This window comes from Pteropus medius, unplaced genomic scaffold (genome assembly GCF_902729225.1).
Source record: "Pteropus medius unplaced genomic scaffold, Ma_sr-lr_union100, whole genome shotgun sequence".
Classification (NCBI taxonomy): domain Eukaryota; kingdom Metazoa; phylum Chordata; class Mammalia; order Chiroptera; family Pteropodidae; genus Pteropus; species Pteropus medius.
Genome location: NW_024344374.1, coordinates 2,583,795 through 2,606,496, shown reverse-complemented (window position 1 = coordinate 2,606,496; position 22,702 = coordinate 2,583,795). Strand labels below are relative to the sequence as shown.

Sequence of the window (22,702 nt, the reverse complement as noted above, 5' to 3'; positions counted from 1 at the left end):
CCTTCCCAGAGAGCATGTCACTGGGGTTCGCCAACAGGAGACCATGCCATCAGAGTGGTTTCAATAATAAAATGCTGACGGCAGAACACAGATTCCTAGCAGTCTGAGTAAAGAATGGTAAGGAAATATAAGTTGGCATACTAGTTCTTTTAAGAGATTTGGAGGCTAAGACTGACAGTTGCAGGAATAAAACTGCAGAAGGTCCTATCCAAGAAATGGTTCTAATATTTAAAACATAGAGCACTTTCCTGGGGCTCACATAGCCCCCTTTTTAAAGACCTCCCAAGAGAAAAATAACACATTTAAGAATGGAGGTTTAGAGAAACAGTATGACATAGTATTCAGAGGCTGGGAGTCAGGCTGATGTGCACTGTAAGCCCAACTCTGCCAGGTGGTAACTGTGTCCTTTCTTAAGCCTTTTTTCCTCTTCTTCTTTGCAGGACATTTGGTCCTATCCAAAACATCCACTGAGATACTTGGTCCATGCCAAAATGTTTTTGATTTTTGGTTCTGTTCAAAATGTCCATGGAGACATTTGGTTCATACCAAAAAGTCCTTGATATTTAAATCCTGCTCTTCTGCAAGATTCAAACCCTGACTCATCTACCTAACCTCTTGTGCCATGACCAGCTAGGCTACCGAGGCTAGAAGGATTATTGGCAATACAGCCACAACACAATTACTGGGCCAATAACACATGACAGTATTTTTTATGTATTAACCCTTTACACCAAAAGTATAAACATAATGGACTATTTGAACCTAGGGACGTTTTCTAAGTGTGGACAATTTGGACAGGACCAGAGTTCAAGGAACTTTTGGCATGACCAAATATATCAGTGGACATTTTTGGACAGGACCAAATAAATGTCCGCTTATCATTTCCTCCCCTCCAAAACAGTAGGGAGCTAGTCATGAAAGTTCCTGTCTCATGAGATTGTTACGTGGGTTAAATAAAACAAGATGATGTTTGTAAAGTACTCACTCAGAAGATACTCAGTAAAAGTTATTAATTTAAAATGTATATTGATTATTGCCAATAATAGCAATAATAACGATGTCTGGCACTGGTGTAAGGCTTCTCCATGCCTTACACCAGCCTGTTATGGCATCAAGAGCTAAGGAGTTTCATGTGTGGGTGGTTTTAATTAAGCCCCAAAGTTCAAATAAGTTTAGATGAACAGGACTCCAGATTAAGTATCACTTTCCAAACAATGCATTATTTTACACTTCCAAGAAACAGCTTAACGACGTAAAGAGAGTTCATTCAGCTTCCAAGGCGAGATACGAAATTTCTTTCCTTTTTCATTAAAAAAAAGAAAAAAAAAGAAAATCCTCATCAATCTCTGATGACAAATTATCATAAACTGACAAGAAATTTGCTTCTACTATGCTACTTTAATAACATCTAATATTTCTACAGTAATTTAGAATATGAAAGCATTTCTGTATGTTACCTCATTTGATCCTTGACATAACCACCCCATAAAATAGGCATCATTACTATTTTACATATTAGAAATCGAGGCCCAGAGAAGGGAAATGATTTCTCTTAGCATGCTCACGTGCAATATGGACACTGTCAGGACCTCTGCCTAAGGCGGCACAGGCTGGGCATTTCATGGCCTACGAGATGTGGGTGGTATTTCCTGGATTTGGGCCTGCACCCGACAGCCGCTCTCATGCCCCACCTCATACGCAGGGGTTCAACATCCCTGCGCAGACTATTAAGGAAAGATGATCTATACAGAGAACTGTATTTGAAAAGATCATTTGTCTCTAATTTTTTTACTGGCTCTAGTTACATGAACATGGTTCTTCCTAGTGTTTGCTCAATCAGAATAAACCTAATGACATACAGGAAGTCATGCCTGGTGCCAGTACTACAGCACGACTCCAAAATTTCACTGGGGGGAAAAAGAAAGGGTTACAAGTTGAGGAAGAGGTTCCCTGGAAGATTTGGATGCTTCTCCTGAGCAGGAGTGCCAGAGGGAAGCCACCGCCACCAGAATCCTGTGGCAGGGCTCGGAAGGGCTGCTTGTGTCATCAAATGTTGCAGACTTGTCAATAACCCTGACGCCCCTTCCACCCCTTCCGGATACAGGAAGTCCAGGGGGCACAAGGAGCTGCTCCACCTGGTCTGCAAGGAGAGTCTGGAGCTGTGGGGCTGGTCTGGTCTCAGCACTTCTTAACTTTACATGGCTCTAGATGGCCAGCTCAAGGAGAGTCACCTCCGTTTATTGGGATTATGATGATTAGTATAAAAGCAACTGCCAGTTTACTCAGTACATTATAGATTAAAAACTTGTTTCTCCTACATCGTTTTTGCCATTTCTTAATTTCGAAAATGATAAATAAGTCAATAAGTAAATAAAACCTAAATCTACACTTGGTTTGCACAGAACCGCCATCCCTCAATGCTGTAGTTCTCAAACTCTTTCCTACTCTGGCGATTCACAGTGGGTGGACATCTCTGTACTCACCGTTCTTCCCTCTGAGGGATTTAGATAATATCCCGGAAAACTAGGAGTATAGCGAAAAGTACTGTAAATCTTTTTGTTAAAAGCTACAGGGGTAGAGGTATATAATAATGAAGCCACTGGAAAAAAAAATAACTTAAAGAGAAAAAAATAAATCTTTTTATATTTTACTCAAACACTGAACTTTAGTTTTTAAAGAGTCATTTTTTTTCCATTTACCCATTATGTAGATATCATAACCGAGATGCTAAAGTATACTGTGGATGTATTAGTAGAAATAATCTTATTTTATTGTTAACATAACAATATGCAGAACTTACTGATTTTAATGCGTTAGTTGGGAATTTTACTTACACTTTCCTGTCTGCCTTTGATTTAGTGATCATGATTATTGTTTCTTCTAATAGACATGTTGGTGACATTATTCTTGCTTGCATGCAAGGTGGATGTGGATTTCTTCATCTTTCCTTCTCTGTATTCCTAATTAAAAACTTACCCATGGGCAAAATTTTGAAATACTGTAAAATTGGAATAACAGTGAAATTGCAACTCACAAGTACAATAATTTGTGATTGCTACAGCTATTAACTATCTAACTCCTCACTCCGATTCTTTGCTATTAGCTTTGGAGCAGGCAGGATAGACTGAAGTGATTTATAACTCTTAACATATCAGTTTGACTCCATTTCTGCCTCTTTCATTCAAGAAGGTACCTTGGAACACTTACAAGTAAACTGATGTTATAGAGGGATGAATCTGAATATGCTCAAATTTATTTTTAAAAGTAAATCAGATTTGTAGTTAACAAAGATAACTTCGAAAACAGATTTAAAAAGCTTGAGAATAGAGCCAGGAAGACTAGCCAAAATCAGAAGTACAGAATGACAGTTATTCAGGGTTGGGGTCTGGCAAGTTGGAAAGCAGAAGGACAAGGGAGTTAGAGCCACAAGGATGCTAGAGAAAGCCCCTCTGAAACAGCCAACCATAGGGTCTGGGTTGGGTAGAAAAGCGTTGGGTAGTGTCAAAGAGAATTTCAGAGCCTGAGATGCTGCAGATGGAACAGTTATGGTGAATTCAGCCACAGATGAATGGTGGTTGGAGTACAGACGGGAAGAGGTAAATCTCTACCTGAAGAGACTGAGTATTTGTTGGGTCACTATCACTGAGTCTAGTATATTGGAATTATAGAGCGTGATAGTCATGGTTGGATTAAAAAGGCGGGCTGCAAGCCTGGCACTGAGTTCGTCAAGGAAGGTAAAAGAACATTCTGGAAGATAAGGAGAAGGAAATAAGCAGAGAGCAAGTATTTGAAAAGGGACTGATCAAGGAAGGAAGCAGGAGTATTCTCAAGAGGTCACAGAAAGTAAGGAATGTGCTCACTCCTCTTCTTGGCTGCTTGGAAGAAGACGGACTAGTCACTCTGGGTGCATACAGTTGGAAGGGATGTGGCATTGCCAGTAGGGGAAAGGCCAGAGTTAGTTAACTGGGGGAGGGAGGTGCAATCAGGCAAATGTGCAACGGTACAGAGCAGCGCATCCGGGTAGCCACATGGCCCAATTCCCCTGACCTTTCCAAACATCGTGCGACACCACTGAGCTCGCGGTCACTAAAATTGCCAGGCTTTTTCACATATAAACTACTGTTTTGTCAGTTCTCCTCATGTGTGGTTGATTTTGCTGCCCTAATCCAAATCGAGAAATATTTACCGAATGGCCTGCCAAGTACTAGGGCTCTGAAACAGTTCTTGACCTCAGAGAGCACACAGTTTAGCTGGGGAGACAGATACAATAACTGACAATTAGAAGACGATTTGGCAAGTCTCGTAATAGAAGTGGATACAAGGGTCAGAAGCCACCCAACCTACTTCATATTTATCCCCTTGCAAAATTTCATTTTCAGCTCATTACTCTGAACAGTCTAGACAGTCTGTAATCTTGATTCTGTCATTTAACTTATGGACCATTTGCCAATATTTCAAATGTATTAAGTCTGAAGTAGTAGAAAAAGTGACTTAAGTTAATTTTTAGGAGATGAGTGAGGCTTAAAATGTAATAAATTAGTGAATTTTTGATTGGTGAAAACCTCAAAGGCTTTATGTAATTCTTAGAATCCCATCTTAAATACGTATATCGCATACACACAAAAATACTTGCAGCCTTTAAGTACTCAATACTTATTCAAAAGAGACTTGTTTTTGTTGAGATGTAGACCCTCGTATTTTTAAACTACAATGAGTAAAAAAGTGAGAGAACCTTTCAAGTGAGAGCAAATACATGAAAAAAAAAGTTTGCATTATGGTCCCAGGTTTGGAAAAAAAATTAAATAAAGCAGAACCTGTTTGTATATGTATAAAAACATCTAGACGACTCTATAGCAAATTGTTAATAGTTATTAGTTTGGGATCTGAGAAAGAGAGGCTGGCATTGAGTGGCCCCTACATTTTATGTTATGTATTACCATAAAGCTGTTCTTAATCGAGAGTGGGTATTACTTTTGTAAGTAGAAGGAAAATCTATGCGGGTATCTTAAAAGGGCATAACTATCGGCCATTACTATTTTTTCACTCATTCTTGAAGATCTATAGATGCTAGCTTAGTGCACCTAGAATTCAAAAGCACCCCCCACTTCCAAAGGGAATAGGGACCTTGCTGCTGTTCTTCCTTGTTCAGACAGACCTTCTTCTTAACAAATTTAAAGACCTCTTACTAAGTACCCCAGTGGTCTGACTCTACTTCTCCTCATCTCCCCAACTGTGTTCTCACCACCTTCCCTACACACTCACCACTCTAGCCAGATGGGTACCCTCGGGATCCCTTCCTCTGTACATCTGCTCACTTCTGATGCTCCTCTCACCTGGAATGGACTTCCTTCTGCCTATAAAAATCCTACTCACTGTCAAGGCCCGGCCTGAGCCCCGCCTCTTTGGAGAAGCCCTCTGGGACTCATCAAGTCCTTCTTTTCTCCATGGCTTCAGCTATTAAAATCCAAACGCACAATCTCGCAACTCATTCTTTTCTGTTCTTTCGACTTAACATTATCTGTATATCTATTAACTTAAGTTCTAAATATCCATCCATAATAAACTTGGTTTGGGTCTCAGTTTCCTTCTCTATTAAATAAGACTAATAATTTGTACCTCCAATTCATTAGACATACTAATTCAGATGATAAATCTAAGGCAGTCAGCAGATTTTAAAAAAAATGACGATTAATTTTCACTTATAATAAACCAGAATGGACGATTTTAAACTGGTCAAGGGGAAAAAAATAACCGGCAATGCTAAAAAAATATAAAAGACTAGATTCACGGTTTAGAAGATCCTGCGTTGCTTGATGAGGCTATCACTGCAGCTTTGGTGGAAGGCTCACAGTGCATGAAAATAAAAAATGACATAAGGAGGGTGGCTTTCACGAGTCATCTAAGAGTATTTTGTGTCCCTGAGGAAACTAAAGAACCTAGCCCTGGAATGACTTCTCAAAGAGCAGTGTCCTGGTAAATAAAACCTTAGCTGCGCCCTGCACCCTCAGCCAAACACCTCTTTTGGGTTGAGCTTGATGACTCCAAAACTGCTTGCAAAGTAGAAGAGCTCTGTGACAGGAACACCTCCCTTTCTGGGCACAAACAGCAAGGAACTGAATCCAGCAAAAAGCAAGCAGATCCTCCTACCTGAACTTCTCATATCGCTTTGGCCATTCTTTATTTATCTCCCCATTTTTAACCACCACTCCTGGGATTTTTCCATGGGATATATTATTTAGGATTACGAATGAGTTAACAGGAAAATGTGTACATCATTTGGACATGCTTTCCTGGGCCATACCATCGAAACTCATAAGATTTGTTTTTAAAAATACATAATAGTTGTTTTTAAAGGTTATTTCTGGCACCTTCTCATCTCTGCACTTTAAAAAGAAATTCCTTTTCACATATTCATCTTGCCCAGGACATACTCTCCTCTCTGGCAAGAATGGCCAGGATCTGTACTTCTCAATCACAGCTCACTCACACTAGTTCTCCCAAATCCAATACTCTTCTTTCTGCTTGTGTAAAACCTTCTAGTGCAGAACAGTATTTGAAAGAGAGGAGAGGGCCTATGAGTCATAAAAAGTCTCAAGAGAGTTGGAAGAATTTTATATCAAATATAATTAGTCTAAAATATCTAGCTCCAGTTCCAGGAAAAGAAAATTCAAGGGGGGCAATGAGAAGACAAGGGAAAATTCTTTCAAAAAAGAACTAAGATTAGTCATTTTAGATGATTTGACTAACAATCGAATATCTTTTCTACTAAAGAATAAAGTAGACTTCTTTCCTTTAGCTACCTATCATAACCAAGGTTCTGGAGGAATTAGGAGAATCTCCAACCAAGAGGCGGAAAAGTCAGATGTTAAATTATGAAGCAAACTCTAGTGTTGCTAGAAACTAGCTCTGAATGAGTTTGGTAGTATATGCTTATATTTCTGATGAACAAATGTTTTTCTTGGCATGGGAAGAGGGAGATGGTTAGTTGACTAAGTTTCCGGGACATGGAAAGCTTACACTTGAAATGTTTTTTAATCCTTGGCACACGAAACTGTGGCTAATTCAAAAAGTCCCAGAAATCTCAGGCAGGTGGATTTCTTGGGAAGGATATATAACGAGATTTTCAACTTCAGGATAGTGATAATTTTGGGAGGCTTCCTATTTGCCAACTTCTGATAATTTAACCTCTGAAGACTTCTGCACCACTGAAGTTATAAAAGTCTTTAAGTCTTTATAGTAGAAATGCCATTCTTCATAATAAGCATGAAAATAAACTGCAGATCACATTTCGATGTAGAAAGCCTGACATTGAAAAGGGAAGGTTTGTATTCTCTGGTCAGATAATTTCGAGACCAGCAGAACCTATTAAACATTATGGCCAAGCCATTAAAATTATGCCTCGTGTCCCATGTGCTACAAATGATGTAAATCTCTGTACTTCACAACTATTCGCTCAAGAGTCTCCACTTCATTATTGTTATTTTAACAGAAACCACCTCTTCTTTCTTTCACCCCGAGAGAAATCTGATTGCAATTGGAACCTGTGTGGAAGGTCTGATGCCCTAGCAACTAATTGGATCTTCTTAAAGGTTGAATTTGATGTCTGACCTATTTAGAAATCTGAAAAGCTTCTCTCTGAAAAGCAGGCATCTCACATTTTAATTTTTAAGTGTCAAGTATTGCCATAGTCAAGGTTAAATGAGTTGATAGTTTGGTGCTAGACCCAACTTAAGTCTTAGAGAAGTTTTTCTTTTAAGCTTAAATATTATTCACATGTCGTGTTTTTAAAGCATTATCTAATACCCTACATTTCATATATGAAATAAAATATATATTTAGGTCAGGTTACATTTTAAATGACATCCAGGGGCAGTCCATATGTTCTATATAAAGGTCTATAATGACATTTATTAAAGACTGGATTAATTTCATGGGTATTACTGTCATTTTTTCCTCCAATCATCGATGACAAAGGTCAGTGACATAATGCCCATGGGCCAAATCTGGCTTCCGCTTTGTTTCCGTACATAAAGTTTTATTGGAAACAGCCATGCTCATTGGTTTACATATCGTTTATGGCTGCTTTCACATTGCAATGGCACGGTTGAGTAGCTGTAACACAGACTGTATGGCCCACGAAGCTGAAAATATTTTCTATCTGGCCCTTGACAGAAAAGGTTTTCCAATCTTTGACTTATGGTTTACAGAAACTGACCAGTATAAATCTCATAAAACAGGTCTTCTCTAACTAATATATTATGTTAAAATCCCGGTGGGTAAAATTTTCAGATGGAATAGAAAATGTCATTAATCTATGAGTTTTGTCATTCAGCTTCGCACTATAGCTTCTCTGAATGTGGATTTAACTGTATTCAAACACTGTAAGTTTTTTGACAAAGACACAGAAAACTTCACTCCAAGGTCTACGATTGTGTGCATCTGTTCCGAGACGGGGCTCTGCCACCAAGTGACCACACGGGTAATGCCAGCCCTCCAGCTCCACTACACTTTCTGTCTCCTTCTGAGGGCTGGAAAGACTTACATCCTGTCTCAACCTTCAGTTCCCCACCTCTACAGAAGGTCTTGTTATGCAGGGAACAATGACAATGTCTAAAATGTTCTTTGTCACGAAAGACCTCTTCCTCTGGGAAGAATGATGTGTCAGAAGATTTCTGTGGGAGCGGTCCCTAAGGTTTCATCTTTGGATTGCTTACCTTTGACCTTGCTTCTGAAATGGAAATGAAATAAACTTACCCTTGTACAATTTGGTTCTCTGCATTTAGACATGTTAGGAGGCTCAGTATAACTTACTGAAATAAAAATTGTGATGCCTCCAAGAAATCACTTGTTAGACAAAAAAAGTCAGAATTTAATAAGCACCTACCTAACTGCCACCATTGGAAATGGGACAGAACCCATAGCATATACACAAGTACGAAGAAAGCATTGAGATCAGCAATAGAAGAGTAATCAGAATAGGGTTGAGACCATTAAAACTTGATCTTTAGAGAATGCGAAAGTCAGAGATTCATAGGGAAAAGTAGACAGGGAGGAAGTCCTTCTGCACTCCCAGAAGAGCTCACTCAAAGGTACAGGAGTAGAAATAAAGGAAGTTAGATGCTGGAAACATTAGTAATTGTCAGCAAGGCCATTCTGGAATGGGGGAAGGGTGACTAAATGGTGAACTCTGAATGCAATGTAGAGGACTTTGATTTCGATATGACAATAAGAAGTGCCTGTGGTTCTTTGATGAGAGGTATCTTGATAAAAATCGTATTCATATCAAATATTATTTTAGAGTTTATAATAGAAAAGCCAACTGAAAAGTTATATCAGAAAATCTTTTACTAGGGGAAAAAAATCACAAAGCTCCTTATAATATTTTTCTATTAATTCATAATAGCAAAGCCTTCTCTGCTGGGTGGACTATATTGAGATCTATATTATAAAGGGAAGGACGTTGCAACCAAGAGTTCTGGTGTTTTCCCTGACTTGCTAACCAGAGCCTGGGTGAAAAAACTATGTTCCCTCATTCACCCTATTTGTTTTGCAGCTGGCTTTAGTGTTTCATTTTTGTTCTAAACATATCACAGTAGCTATTTCCTAAAGCAGACAATTCCATACAACATAACTAGGTAGAAGAAATAAAATTATTCTCTGTGGGGGAATTGTGAGGGAGTAAAAAGATGGGATGTCACCATTGGCCTGACTTCTTATAAATGATACAGCTGGTAAACGATAAGTGGGTAGTTATTTACCCACTGCCCATGCATTGGGTAGCTTCTCAGATCTAAACAAATCTCATAACTAAACTAGGCTGTTCAAGTTTCTTTGTTATTTTATAGATGTGTACGTATGTGTATTTTTCTGTACTGAAAGCAGAGACTTGGAAAAAGCCTGATAAAACCCAGTCCTGTATTTTATATGGCAAGAGAAGGAGCCCAGTAAACACAAACACAGCAGAGCACTTCCTTTTGCTGACAAGCTTATGATTTCCCCTTAACGCATTGTTTAGAATAGCAATTATGTGTCATTTCCCATTATCCTATACACAGAACTAACACCACACAGCCGTGTCTTTTCTTTCCAACAACCGCTTGTGAAGAATATATAGGGGATTCACGTGCTGATGAAACCTGTCAAGACTGACAGCCCAGAAGAGCCTAAGAGCTCTGTTTATGCACAGAACAGGTGTGTGGCCAGGCAGCTGGGGTGAACTCTCCCCTCCACCTTCTCATTTCAGCCGTCTCAGCTTCCCGCCCTTACAGCGCTTCCCTCTGGGCTGGGAGGGACAGGAGCTTTGCAAGAACCTTCTTCCTCAGGCTGTTTCCTTCCGACAGAGAAGACTGGCTCGCTTTCAAGATGGCAAGTGTCTGACACTACGAAGAGCACCGAGCATGTCAACTCGTTTTATTCACATTCCTCACTAGGGAATCAGAAAGCCAAGGACACACCAGTGATTTCCCTGGTGTTATGGACCTCAACTCCCCCCAGGCCTGCAACACATTTTTGGTTCTTGTGTTCTCAGTGTCCTGGCATCTGCAGTGTGGGAAACCGTAACCGAGAGCCAATAGCCCCACAGCTTCTGCCTATTAAAATGTGCAATTGGATTTCACATGTGTGTTTCAAACACCATTCAAGGCGTGATTTACAGGCTACTGTCTAGCCCCACAGCTGTTTTTTTTATCCCCCAGATTTAGCCGTTTCTAAGAATCCACTCCTCGGCTCCCTAGTACATAGTCTTCTCATTTTCAACCTCCTCCATCATTCTTGAGCATCCCAAACTATGCAAGACCTATAGTAAGGATTCAAGAAAATATTTATGGAACGAATAAACTGTTAATTATTCTTTCTGTAGAATTATTCATTCATGATAATAGCTCATTCGATGCCTTCTTTCTGTTTCCCCCATCCTCTAATCAAGTTTTTTTTTTTTTAATCAAATTAAATGAATTACTTCTGGCCCACTGATATCAGTTATTTATTTATGTTAAAAACAGCACAGGTCCAATGACTTTTGCATAAGTCACCCAGGGCTTTCACAGTATGTTCTGTCTTTAGAAGGAATAAACCCCTCACTTTTATACATTGCAAGTGATCTTGCTGCAGCTGAATAAAGACAGACTGTGTTATGTAGAGAGTTACTCAATATTATATATCATCATGTTTCTGTGACCATCCTCCCCATGGTCCTAACATTGTCTAGCTTCCAAGAATCTGAAATCAGCTCCAAAAAGGTTAGGCCTCAGGCTTAGGGCTGTGATTACTTCAGATGTAGTTACCGATAATATCTTCTAAATATTTGATTTTAAGCTGTTGGGGGGATAAAATGGTACTGGTACAGTATTCGTTTCTGATTCTTCCATGCATAACAGGCAGAGATTATAGACTCAGGAAACTGGTTGACCTTAACTCTTCTTAGCCTATGCAGAGGAAGATAATCCATGCAGTGGGTAGTCTGTGGGATTCCCTTGTTATGTGACTAAGACCCACCTTTCAAGTGAGAAGGACAAAGGAAAAAGAAGGTATGACAATGAGAAATGTCCCAGGTAAAAACTCTTTGCTGAAAATGGTGTTTAGATGGACTGATTTCACTCCATAGGTATAGCTTCTATTTCAGATGAAAGCAATTAATTGAAAATCATGTCCATAAAGATCTAACAATTTACATCAAATTATATTTTGCCCTTTTTTTGCAACATACCAATCTTTTCCAATGCAAAGAATCTCAAGGGGCAACGGGGGACATTTTCTGTACCCTTTCACTTGTACATCCCCCTCCACCCCCGACACACACACACCTGGCCCCTAGCTCTGAGACTCTTTAAATTTTCCTGGAAAAACAACAACAACAACAACACAGGACAGGCTTCCTCCTACATTTTAAACTACCATACAACAGTTGCAGAGACAGCGTGCTCACTTCATCACAAGCCACATTCATAACAACAAGCCTGCTTTGTTAAACATAAGTCCTTTAAGACAGGAATACTAGTAAGTAGCTATCGTGTTTAACACAGTGTTTAATGATTTGCAAAGGAAAGGCCACAGAACTCCACAGCTCAGTAAAGGCAGCTTTTAGTCTCAGGATTTACCTTTCCTTTGCCTCTTACAGTTTTCTTGCAGACCTCATGAATAAAGATTACTCTCTTGATAATCTGATAATCAGATGACCATGTTGACATGTTGGCCTGTCAGAACTTCAGATTACCTGAAGAGTCTATATTTTTAAAACCTTACATTAAAAATAACCCCTAATTCATGCTGGTTATAAACCGCCCCAAAGGCCAAAATTTCAATCAAAGGATGAAAATCACAGAAACAAAATGACCACTTGTTAAAAATACCTCCTATGTGTCAGATGTTGTATTAGGTATTCTCACCAATGCACTTTTTCTCATTAATATCTCAACTTAATGGGTTGAAGTAGTTATTTTTATCCAAATTTATATGTGAGCTTAGGAAACAAGATTGCCCAAGAAAATACAACTACAACTGGCATTGAAAGAACTAAGATTCTAAGCCAAGTCTTTGTTCCCGAGCGCCCATGAACTTTCTTTCTGTCCACTGAGCTCCTCCCAGGAACGTAATAGTAGACCTTGGGAAACAGCTTGTTCTCTGACCTGGGAAGTATTTAAGCTGGTGGTAGATAACTGGTTACTACAGATGCTACAGAAGGGATTCAGGCATGAAAGGGGCATGGAAAAGAGCAAGGTCTGCGAGGTCTTCTACATCTCTCAGAATCTACAGACTTCTTCCTCTCCTGAGCACCTGATTCTGCACTCACCTGAGGTGAGCTGAGTAATCAAAAACACTTCTGTTTCTTGGTGTGGTCAAAACAATAACTCATTCCTTAGCTCACTATGCCACACTTGCGATGATCTCTCTTTCTCTCTCTCTCTCTCTCTCTCTCTCTCTTCCTCTCTCTCCCACCCTCCCTTCCACCTCCTACCCTACACCCTACTGCTTTGCTTAGATTGCCATGACTTCCTGTACTTCTTCTGAGGCTCCAAAACTGGATAGTTAAACCCTCTTTCCAACTGATGCTTTCTCAACATCCTTCAGCTATAAGAAATCATCACATTACCCCTAAATTATCTTGTGCCCCACCCATTTACCCTTTCATTCCTACTCTGAATTCTGTGTTGTTAACTTACATATCTCAAAACCCAAACACTTCACCACACACATATTTTTTTAGGACAGGACAGGATATAAATAAGTAAATATAAACAAAGAAATACATCTGTCCGGTATTCTATCTGCTTTCTTGCTCACAGCCCCAGTGGAAGAATCCAGCACTAACCCATCGCACGCATGGCAATCTTGGCACCAGCAATGCTCATATGAGTTGGCACCAGATGCTCACTGAATTCACAACACTTTCCAACTCCAATTTCTATACTGTTTCAACCTTTTCACACTTCTTCCTTCACTTGAACCGCCATGTTTTTGTGTAAGATTTTCCTCAAGAAAGAATGATTGGCAGTTAATCCCAGCCCGCCTCAATCTTAAGTGGTTAATTCTGGCTCAGGAGCCCATTTTTACCATTGGAGTCTTCCACTTCTTCGGTCGGGGTAGCTTTTGGGGAGGAGTGGTGGGTATGTGAGGGAAGAAGGCTGACAATTCGTGGCCTGGGGAGGGTCAGGGCTTTTCCGTGGACCTTGAGGGAGTGTTCCTTCAACTGGCTGATTGTCATGGTGGAAAATGAGCACCAAGAACACTTGTAGGCATGTTCACCTGGAAGAAGATGGTGGCAAGGGGCAGACAAGGAAAAAGAGGGAAGGAGGGCATAAGGTGGGGTAGAAAACAAAATAACATAATTAATTCACTCTACAGAAGTGCTTCTCAAGCTTCAGGGTCTAAGAACCCTCACAGACCAACCACCCGCCCATTTCCACAACCCTAGCACTCCTTTGGGACAGAAACTCTTCGAGGAGCTCCATAATCAATGACCTGGTTTCTTTTCATTTCATGCTCTACTTACATGGAGGAGCCTATGGGTTGTTCCCCCATAGGGAGTGACACCAAATGCCTACAACACCTCCATCAGAAAGGCTTTGCAATCTCTTCCTCCCTATCCATACTAGAAACGGCCATGTCACTTTTCATTCAAGGTTGCCTTTATATCATCCACAAAAAAATAATACACTTAATTCTTATTCCAAGGGTCTATCGGTGGCTTTCCAGCACAAAGTCAGTCCGTGCACAGTCTATCGTACTAATCTCATTCTTTACTTCCTTGCTGACTCTTCACCTCTTTGATTCCATGCATCTTATAGTGTTTTTTTTTTTTTTTTGGACCAGTTCACAAACTTCAGCATAAAATCCATTTCTCTATGTAATCAATAGTACAGAAGTGGGTAAGAGTAAGTCATTTTTTTTAACTGAGAGAGTTGTATATGTATAAATGTGTGTGATCTCCGATTTCTTCGATAATCGAGACGTTTAAGTAAAAATAACTATTTTTCTTTAAATTATTTTTATATCACTGAAATACAGCACAAATCACTATGACTAAATTAGAGTATGATTTACCTTTGCCTTAAATCGGCTTTTCAGCTAGTTGCATTTTTAAAGAGCAAGTGCGAAATGGCCATGTTATGTTGGTGGACTGATATACCCTGGTATGATCAACTCAGAAAGCAATTTTGCTTTTTATAACAACAGGCTTAGGATGGTCATGTTTGCAGTGCTGTAATTCCACTTCTGAGAGTTTATATTAAATAAATACCTTTTAATACAAAGAAAGCTTTATTTAGAAATAAACATTTATTTGGACTTGAAAAAGATACGAAACAACCGAAACTTCCAACCATGGGGAAATGATTAAGTAAAAGTGGGCCTATCTTCTTGATGAATTATCATTCCCTAAAATGAATTCTAAAATATTTTTAAGAACATAGAAAAATAAAATACTGATACTCAGAAAAATACAGAGGAAGGCATAATATATTAATATTAAATTATAATCATAACTTAAAATAATCATAGAGGAAATAGTTGAAAGGAAATATTATCAAATGTTAAGAGTGGTTAAATGTTAGATAAGATTATCTATGACTATATCTTTCGTTTTCAATTTTTCTCTAATAAACATGTATTTTTAAAATTTATTTTTAAGGCGAAACTTAAAAACGAGAGAGAGGAAAGAGATGGGAGTAGAGGAATAAGAGAAGGAACTTAAGTCATGAAAGTTCTGCGGGTCTGTGACAATGAACTGAGGACAGAGCTGACATCTCCAGCAGGAATTGGAAGGTAAACCTCTATTCTTGTTTCATCCGGCCAAGATGGTTAGTTTCCTGCCACTAAATGGTTTTACATGTGAAGTGAGCCCAGCATCTCAAGTTCTGCTTTAAGCCTGCTTTTCACCACTGATGACCTTCAGAGCTTGCATTTCTAAGAAAATCTTGAAACTAACCTTGATTTACACAACATGCTATAGCCCAAGGCAGAAAGGAAGTTCAAAGAAGTCAGGGAATCCAAACAGAACACACCTGTCCGTTGTCTCCACAACCTTACTTAGGAGTTACAGGTTAATGCTGGGCCATGAACAATGGGCTTTACTAGTATTATATATATATAATATTGCGTATAACACCGCTGCTCTCCTGATCTCATTTTTCAGTTTTTTAACGCAAGCCTGGCTGTATGAACTTTGTATAGTGGTTTTAGGTAGCCCAACTCGAGAGAGAATTCTAATCCAGGTCATCTGGTTAGTCGACATGACTTTTTATCCTTTAAAATAAAATCTAATAAACCATCTGGAACAGATAAGATGAGTCAAGAGTCCTTTGGAAAATGTACTGGCTTTCTCTAAGCTGAGCCACTATCAGTGGCTAAGAGCCATGTCATGGACACTAAGGTTCCAAGGTGTGCAGACTGAATCACAATGCTCCCGTGCTCGTGCTCTCTCTCTCTTTGTGGATGCCTCCTTCTCTCCAACCAGAAGGCCAGTCTGCTCGGTCAGTTTAACTCAGTGCCCTGGAGCCAGTGTGCAGCCTCTGGCACTCTTTTAAAGCCCTTCCTACAGTCCAAATCATTTACCAAGTTCCCACTGGTAAAAGTGCTTTTGACAAGGCTGAGGCTTATGGGAAAAACTCGCTAGGATTGGTTTCCTAGCCGAAGAATGTATAATATACAATTAGAAAAGAGTGACTTGAACCCTCTCACTCAATGGACTTAAATGGAATTTTCCTGAAGATATAAAAATACTAACAGGTACAGAAAAGCTCATTTGGCTAATCCCTTGTCCCATCCCCCACCCCCAGCGGGGCTTAAGGCATCTGGAAGATTTCAGTAGTTTTTACTCCATTAAGCCAGTTCAACAGGACCCAACACTCAGGAGCTAGCAAAAAGAAAAGATCACATTTCCACAGGGAATGAGGAGATGGTAAAAGTGAAGGACTCAGGTTCTGGGTGGTTTTTATAACCATACAAAGGAAGCTAATAAATAGACCGAAGAATTCTACTTGACTGCAAAATTTAAAGCTAGAATTCTAAACACCTTAGCTGAGGAAATTCAAGGTGGAGATCTTATTTCTTAAAAGAATCTCTGATACTATAGACAGGTATTCTGAGCCTTCATTTCCCCAATTTCCCTTTGGTTTGATGTAAGTTCCTCTACAGTTGTCAAAACCTCCGAGAGAGCCACAGGCTACTGTTGAGTTAGGCTTCTGAGAGCAACTGAGAAGTCACGAAAAAACTTCCGGACCGCTCCTCATTGTCATACCTCTTTCTTGTTTGGCTGAGTTCTGATTAGCTACCTGTGGGCATCCTCTATCATATGCAAGGTAGCGAAGAGCAGAAAAGAGAGAGAGGCTGCATCTTGTCAGCGATAAAGATGTGTTTGCTCTGGAGTCAAATTCTTCGTGAATGGACTCTATGGCTTTGAGCAGGTCATTTCATTCTGAGACTCTGTATCTTTATCTGAAACTGAGGGTGACAACAACACCTATCCTTTGGGATTGTCATTATGATTAAACGAGATGATGAATATAACATGCTTAGCGCAAAGCCTGGTAGGTAAGGGATGTTCATGAGGCAAGTACGATGACACAGACTGATAGAAAGATAGAGACCAGTATAGCTCCTGGACATTCATGACCCAAAGTCACTTCTTATCTTGTGTTTCAAAATGTATCTAAGGCATCTTCTGAGAAATCTTGAGTTCTCTTTGCCCATTTGAACTTCTCAAGATTATAATGTTATTTTAGTTGGGAATTATCTTCGGTGGATGTCATAATTCTTGCATTTCCATTAGAAAGGCTGGGGGATTTAGAAATTTCTCTAACAAATAAAAACTGTTAATAGCATGAATCTGTTAGTAGGTACCTGTTAGCAGCATGAATCAACCGTGACATGGGTAACAGGGGCTTGGTATTATTTTGGCTTTGGGTGATTCTTTAATTTTTCTATATTAGATTAAAATAAAACTAAACACACTACCATCTCAAGAATAACTTCTCAGGTCTGGGGCAAAAGACTTTTAAAATTTCACTCAGTGAAGACCACTGGATTTCAAACTCAGACAACTTAGCATCATGAACACCGACTCACCAGCATGAGCTTTGAGTATGTGTGTTTTCAGCCGGCTGTTATAGGAGGACTTGAAGGAGCAGATTTTGCATCGGAATGGTTTATGGTGTCCGTGGTGGGTTTGCATGTGACGATCCAAACTTTATACAGAAGGAAAGAAAAAAGAGGAGAATGACAGGATTAAAAACTACACGCAACATGGTCTCATTTCCCTTTTCTAGAAGTGCCATTTCTAAACGTTCAAAGTCATTGTTACTTTCTAATGACGGTGCTTACCAAAAAGAAAAAAAGAAAAGGAAAGAGTTGTACCTACTCTAATAAGAGAGGAAGCTAAAGGAAGGATGAGAAGAACGCTTGAGTGGGCAAAGGTTTTAAAATGGTTAACTACCTGCAATAGGCTGTCTGTTTCCAGGCTTTGTAGATATGCACCTGTGTTTAAAGGAAGTCACAAGATCCGAAGGTTGTCATACCCCTGATAAACATAACCATGCTTGCTGTACATCAGTCTTCCAGAAGCAACTTATAAGGCAGTTACTTAATTATAATGCATTCCCAGTACTTCATATTAATTACTAGTCTAAAAAAATAATAACTCTACCAAATCAGGTGTGGTAATTTGCAACAGTACCCCAGAGAACTAGAGGCCATTCCAAACGACTCACCTGGGCTGGGTACCACTTACCATCTTAACATTCGCTCTTCTCCCGAGCTCCCAGGAAGCACTTTGGATTGCTTCTGGACAGCTCCCTCTGGACACCCTTTAGCTATCTCAAACTCAACCTACTCTAAACCTGTCAGGGTTTTTTTTTTTTTTCTCCAAACCAAATTCTCTTTTTTACCTCCTTGTTTCTGTAAAGGGCGCTACCGTCCTCTCAGCCAACCAGACTGAAAACCTAGGTGCCATCTGTACTCTACCTCATCTCCCACATTAAGTCAATTTTTTCCCAGCTAGGCAGATCCTAGTTCCTTCAACCATTCCACAAAGTCCTATCTTAATTTCTTGGATCAACTACTATCACTGCCCTTAGTTGGTCTCTCCCATCTTTCTTCTTTTCAACTCAACAGCATGAGCTATAAAGTCAGACGGCCTGGGATCGAATCCCAGCTATGACTTACAAACAAGTCTTGTGACGCTGAGCAAGTTCTATAAGCTCTCTATCCTAAAAAGCCTCAACTTCTCTTACAGAAAATGGGGATAATAAGGGGACCATACCTTATAGGGCTGTCCTGAGAATAAAATGAGATCATACATCAAGGCTCTTGTCAGTGATAAAGATGTGTTTGCTCTGGAGTCAAACAGAGCAAACAAAGCCTGGCACATAGTGAGGCTCCACAAAGTTGGCAATCATGGTGACTTCATGCATCTCGGTCTCCCTTACCAGTAATGTAAATTATAAATTACTCCTGTTTCATTCAAAGACTCCAAATATGGCGCTGCTCAAGTATTCAGACTTTATCTCCCACTGTTCCTTCACCTGTTTTTACACTTTAGTCAAACTGAACCGCCAGCGGGGCCCCCACGCACCTCTCACTCTCCTCCTCAGGCCTGCGCTCTCTCGTCTTCCTCCACGTCACATGTCCTTTACAGATGATTCAAGTCCTATCTTCCTACTTTAAGACTTGACTCGAATGCTCCCTACTCCATAAAACCTTCTGGATTCTTCCAAAGTGGAAGTCACATTTCTCTCCTTTGAAACATCATAGCATTTTATCGATGTACTTTTTAAGGACGTGCCTTATTTCGCCGCGTCATTTGTGCGTTTGCTTAATTTATAAACCGACTAAACTCTAAATTCCCTTAGATCACTGACCATGTCCTCGTTGTCTTTATATTCCCCCAAAGCCTCCAGCACAGCGCCTAGCACAGGGCACCGTCATTTACTCACAACGATTTATCGAGGTTCTACTGTGTGTCAGAAAACTTGACAGATGCTGTACAAAAAGATACTTATTGAAATAATGAGAACTACTCAAGTTTTATGCCAGTGCCTGGATCCAACGACAAAGATTAGATATTAGGCTCTGACTAATAATAAAGAGTTTGTAATCCATTCTGACCTCTGCAGAAGCACTGCCTCCTCCTGCCTTTCGACATCCACTAACTAGCACTTTATCTTTAAAGAAGCAAACAGCCCATCATTTATTTTCAATTATCATAAAAATAAACGGCACGTCAGTCTTACAATCAGTCACCTTCATCCAAGACTTCAGAACACATTATCGAACATTTATCTCTCTTATACATTCGAAAGAGAAAGGCAACAAAAGGTTGTTTCTTCTCAGAGCCCCTCTTCCCATCACCCTGAAAAGCCTTACACAAGACCCCACATTTACCATTTCCAAGCTGTGGTTGGCAACAGGCAGCTCCTTCTTCTCAGCCACCCTGTACTTCAAGCACGTCTTTGGCATCCATCAACTTAACTACCTTTCAAGGTCTTTTTAAAAATATCGAGCAATGATTCTTTGGTCACATGGGCTAATAGTCCTAATTTTACCTCCTAGCCACTCAATTTCCCAAATGAAACTTTACTCCTCAAATGATGACTATGTTCTGGATGAATGTTTGACAGATGCACCAGTAAACTTATCTACTCTCTGGTTTGTCTTTGTGCAAATCACAGCAATACCTCCAAAACTGTCATGTAAAAAATGCCTGCATTAGTCAAATCTAATGTCAACTAAGCAATCTCCTGTTCTTAGCCCCATGTGACAGAAGGGGTGGCTGAAGTTCAAAGTAACAGCCAAGTAAACAGCAGGCATGACCCACAGGCGGGGTCTTCTGACCCCTCTGAGCCTCTCCTGCTCTAGTCCAGCTGTGACACCCCCTCCCAGTTACCCCTTGTGACCCCTTGATAGTACTTACTTGTGCCTGAAGGCGGAAACGAAGGAGCAATACTGGCAGCTGTACTTGTCCTCGCGGGTGAACATGGCCAGGGCCAGATGGCTCCTCTCGTGAGAACGCAGCCCCTGCATGGACATCAGGACTCTGTCACATTGACTACAATGGTATCCCCCCGGCCGGCTTTCATCCGCCAACATTCCATCAAGCAAGCAGTGTTCACCATCCACCCGGTCCACCAGGGCGCCACTGGCATCTTTGGCTGCTTCCAATCCATCCAGGAACAAGTGGGAGGGGTCTTCAGCCTCCTGCTAAGAGAACCACACACACACACATGCCCCACCAACAAAATAAATATCCATTGTCATTTGCCCCAGCTTTCCTCCTCTCCCTTCACTCTCCCACATTCATCAGCGTTTCCTGCCAGAGCGTCCTTCCCCGACTCCGGCTCCCCGGAGACGGAGGGCAAACCCGGCCGCCATTCTTCAAGCAGCGGTGTCGATTTTAGGGCAACGTATCCGCACATAGGGCACTACTGCCTGGGAAGTGTGAGAGAGGGGCTCTTCCAATTCGAAGACAGTTCACTCACTTATCCCCTATCTTCAAAAGAAAATTCAAATTGCGATCCCACCTAAACTGACATAAAGCAGGGTGAAGGTTATGGCTCAGAGATAGGGAAGGAAGGGAGGGAGGGAGAGAGGAAGGAAAAAAAAAAAAACTGAGTAGTTTGGGCATCTAGGAGCCTTGGGCCATCCTTGGGAAATAAAGGAAAGTGAAAGATCCTGCCCTCTGCTCCCCACACTCATCCCCTCCCCGACGGACTGTGACTTCCCTCCTGACTGAGGGTTGCTGTATCATTGATTCAAAAAAAAAAAAAAAAAAAAAAGCAGCCTGGTTTTAAGTTATTCATGTTTCGAGGTGGCTCCTTGGATTACTGATTACACAGGAAGAGCCGCGCTGTCTCCCTTGAGTGAGTCCAGGAAACGAGGCAGGGACACACCGCAGTGGCATGGAAGAAGCTGACCGCCGCTGCCCCCGGGAGCCACTGCGCTGCCGACAGCCAGGAGGCTTCAGTCTTCAAAGAAGAAAAGCAGGAGCTTTACCTCCATGCCACGCTGGCAAAACAGGACACAAGAACAAGAAGGGCAGATGACAAAAATATATTTACATATCCGGGGAGAAAGAGCAGAGCCCTGAACGAACTTCTCTGCTCAAAACCGACAAGCGCTTAGACATATCCTAGAAGGCAGGGATGGCGGCGTGGTTATTGAAACAGTGTCCGCTATTAGGATTACAATGTTCAAAACAGGTGGCCTAATAAAGGTCAGGGGAAAAGGGAAAGCAGTTGTCAGTAACATACAGGTGAGGAGATGGGGGAGGCAAATCAGGTCAACAGGCTCTCAGGGCCGACTGTGACTTGAAGGCTTTTAGTTTTAGATTTACTGTCTCTTCCGCTCCTCAGAGGACCCAGGACAAGAAGGAAAAGATGGATTCTCTTGGGCTCTGTGCATCGTCAGCCAGATGAGAACAGTAAGAAGCCAGGCAGTGGGAAGAGCAGAAGACGATGGGAACAGAACCCACTTCATTCCTCTCAAGAGCTTGAGCCACTAGGAAGAGCAAACACCTAATGGCACTACATGCAGAATAGAAGCGCGACCCAGAGCCTCCTGCACCGAGAGGCCCGGGTCTTCCGTTCCCACCAAACTATCGACGTAGAAGGGAACCAGATCGAAATGCGAACAGGTCGAAACGCGAAAGACGAGAAAGGTCCAACCTGCAAAGAAATCAAAACAAGCCAGACCAATCCAAGCATCACTCAGGAACGCCCACATTCGAGGACGCCCCTTCCTGAGCTGCTTGGAGCAACGGGGTTAATGAGTAACTCGAATCGCTCGCACACAAGAATGCTCATCCAGACCTTCCCACGTCTCACCTTCACGGCGGCGGACACGGCTGGGACGCTGCCGTACTGAACGTGCTTTCGGAGGTGATTGCAGATGGCTCGGAGCGTCGGGTGCACTTCCACACAGAATTTACACTTGTAGCCCACCACCTTCCTCTCCTTGATCTTTGGCACCTCTTCTAAGTGACCAAAAGGCTGGTAAAATACAGTGGTAGCCATCAGTACTCCGAGCCCTCCCTCAACGGCCGGCATTTATTCTTGTAGCTTACTAGCAGATTTTATTTTAAAGCGGATTAGCAGGTTAAAAACCAAGGGAGATATACGTGAGTATTTTTACATAACGAATTCGTCAGAGTCGTGGCACACTGCCTACTATGCAAAGTCTCTGGAACCCAAGTATGTTACGACTTGTGAGGAGAGAA

General features: G+C 41.0%; 1 protein-coding gene across 17 annotated transcripts in view; it reads right to left on the bottom strand.

Annotated features, from left to right (window-relative positions):
- Positions 1-22,702, bottom strand: part of ZNF462 (zinc finger protein 462) — a 128,641-nt gene that overhangs the window by 47,440 nt on the left and 58,499 nt on the right. For 11 of the 17 annotated variants that reach the window (XR_005654488.1, XR_005654489.1, XR_005654490.1 and 8 more), the window contains exons 4-7: positions 22,311-22,475; positions 20,402-20,688; positions 17,560-17,678; positions 13,549-13,740 (exon numbers count right to left, since the gene is read on the bottom strand). Coding sequence is in view for 12 of the 17 variants with exons in the window: in XM_039870637.1 (XP_039726571.1) it covers positions 13,549-13,740; positions 17,560-17,678; positions 20,402-20,688; positions 22,311-22,475 (763 nt within the window). In the remaining 5 variants the exon portion in view is untranslated. Of the gene's footprint in view, positions 1-13,548; positions 13,741-17,559; positions 17,679-20,401; positions 20,689-22,310; positions 22,476-22,702 lie in introns of those variants that run through there. The other 6 variants (XM_039870640.1, XM_039870647.1, XR_005654491.1 and 3 more) reach the window with 5 other exon arrangements.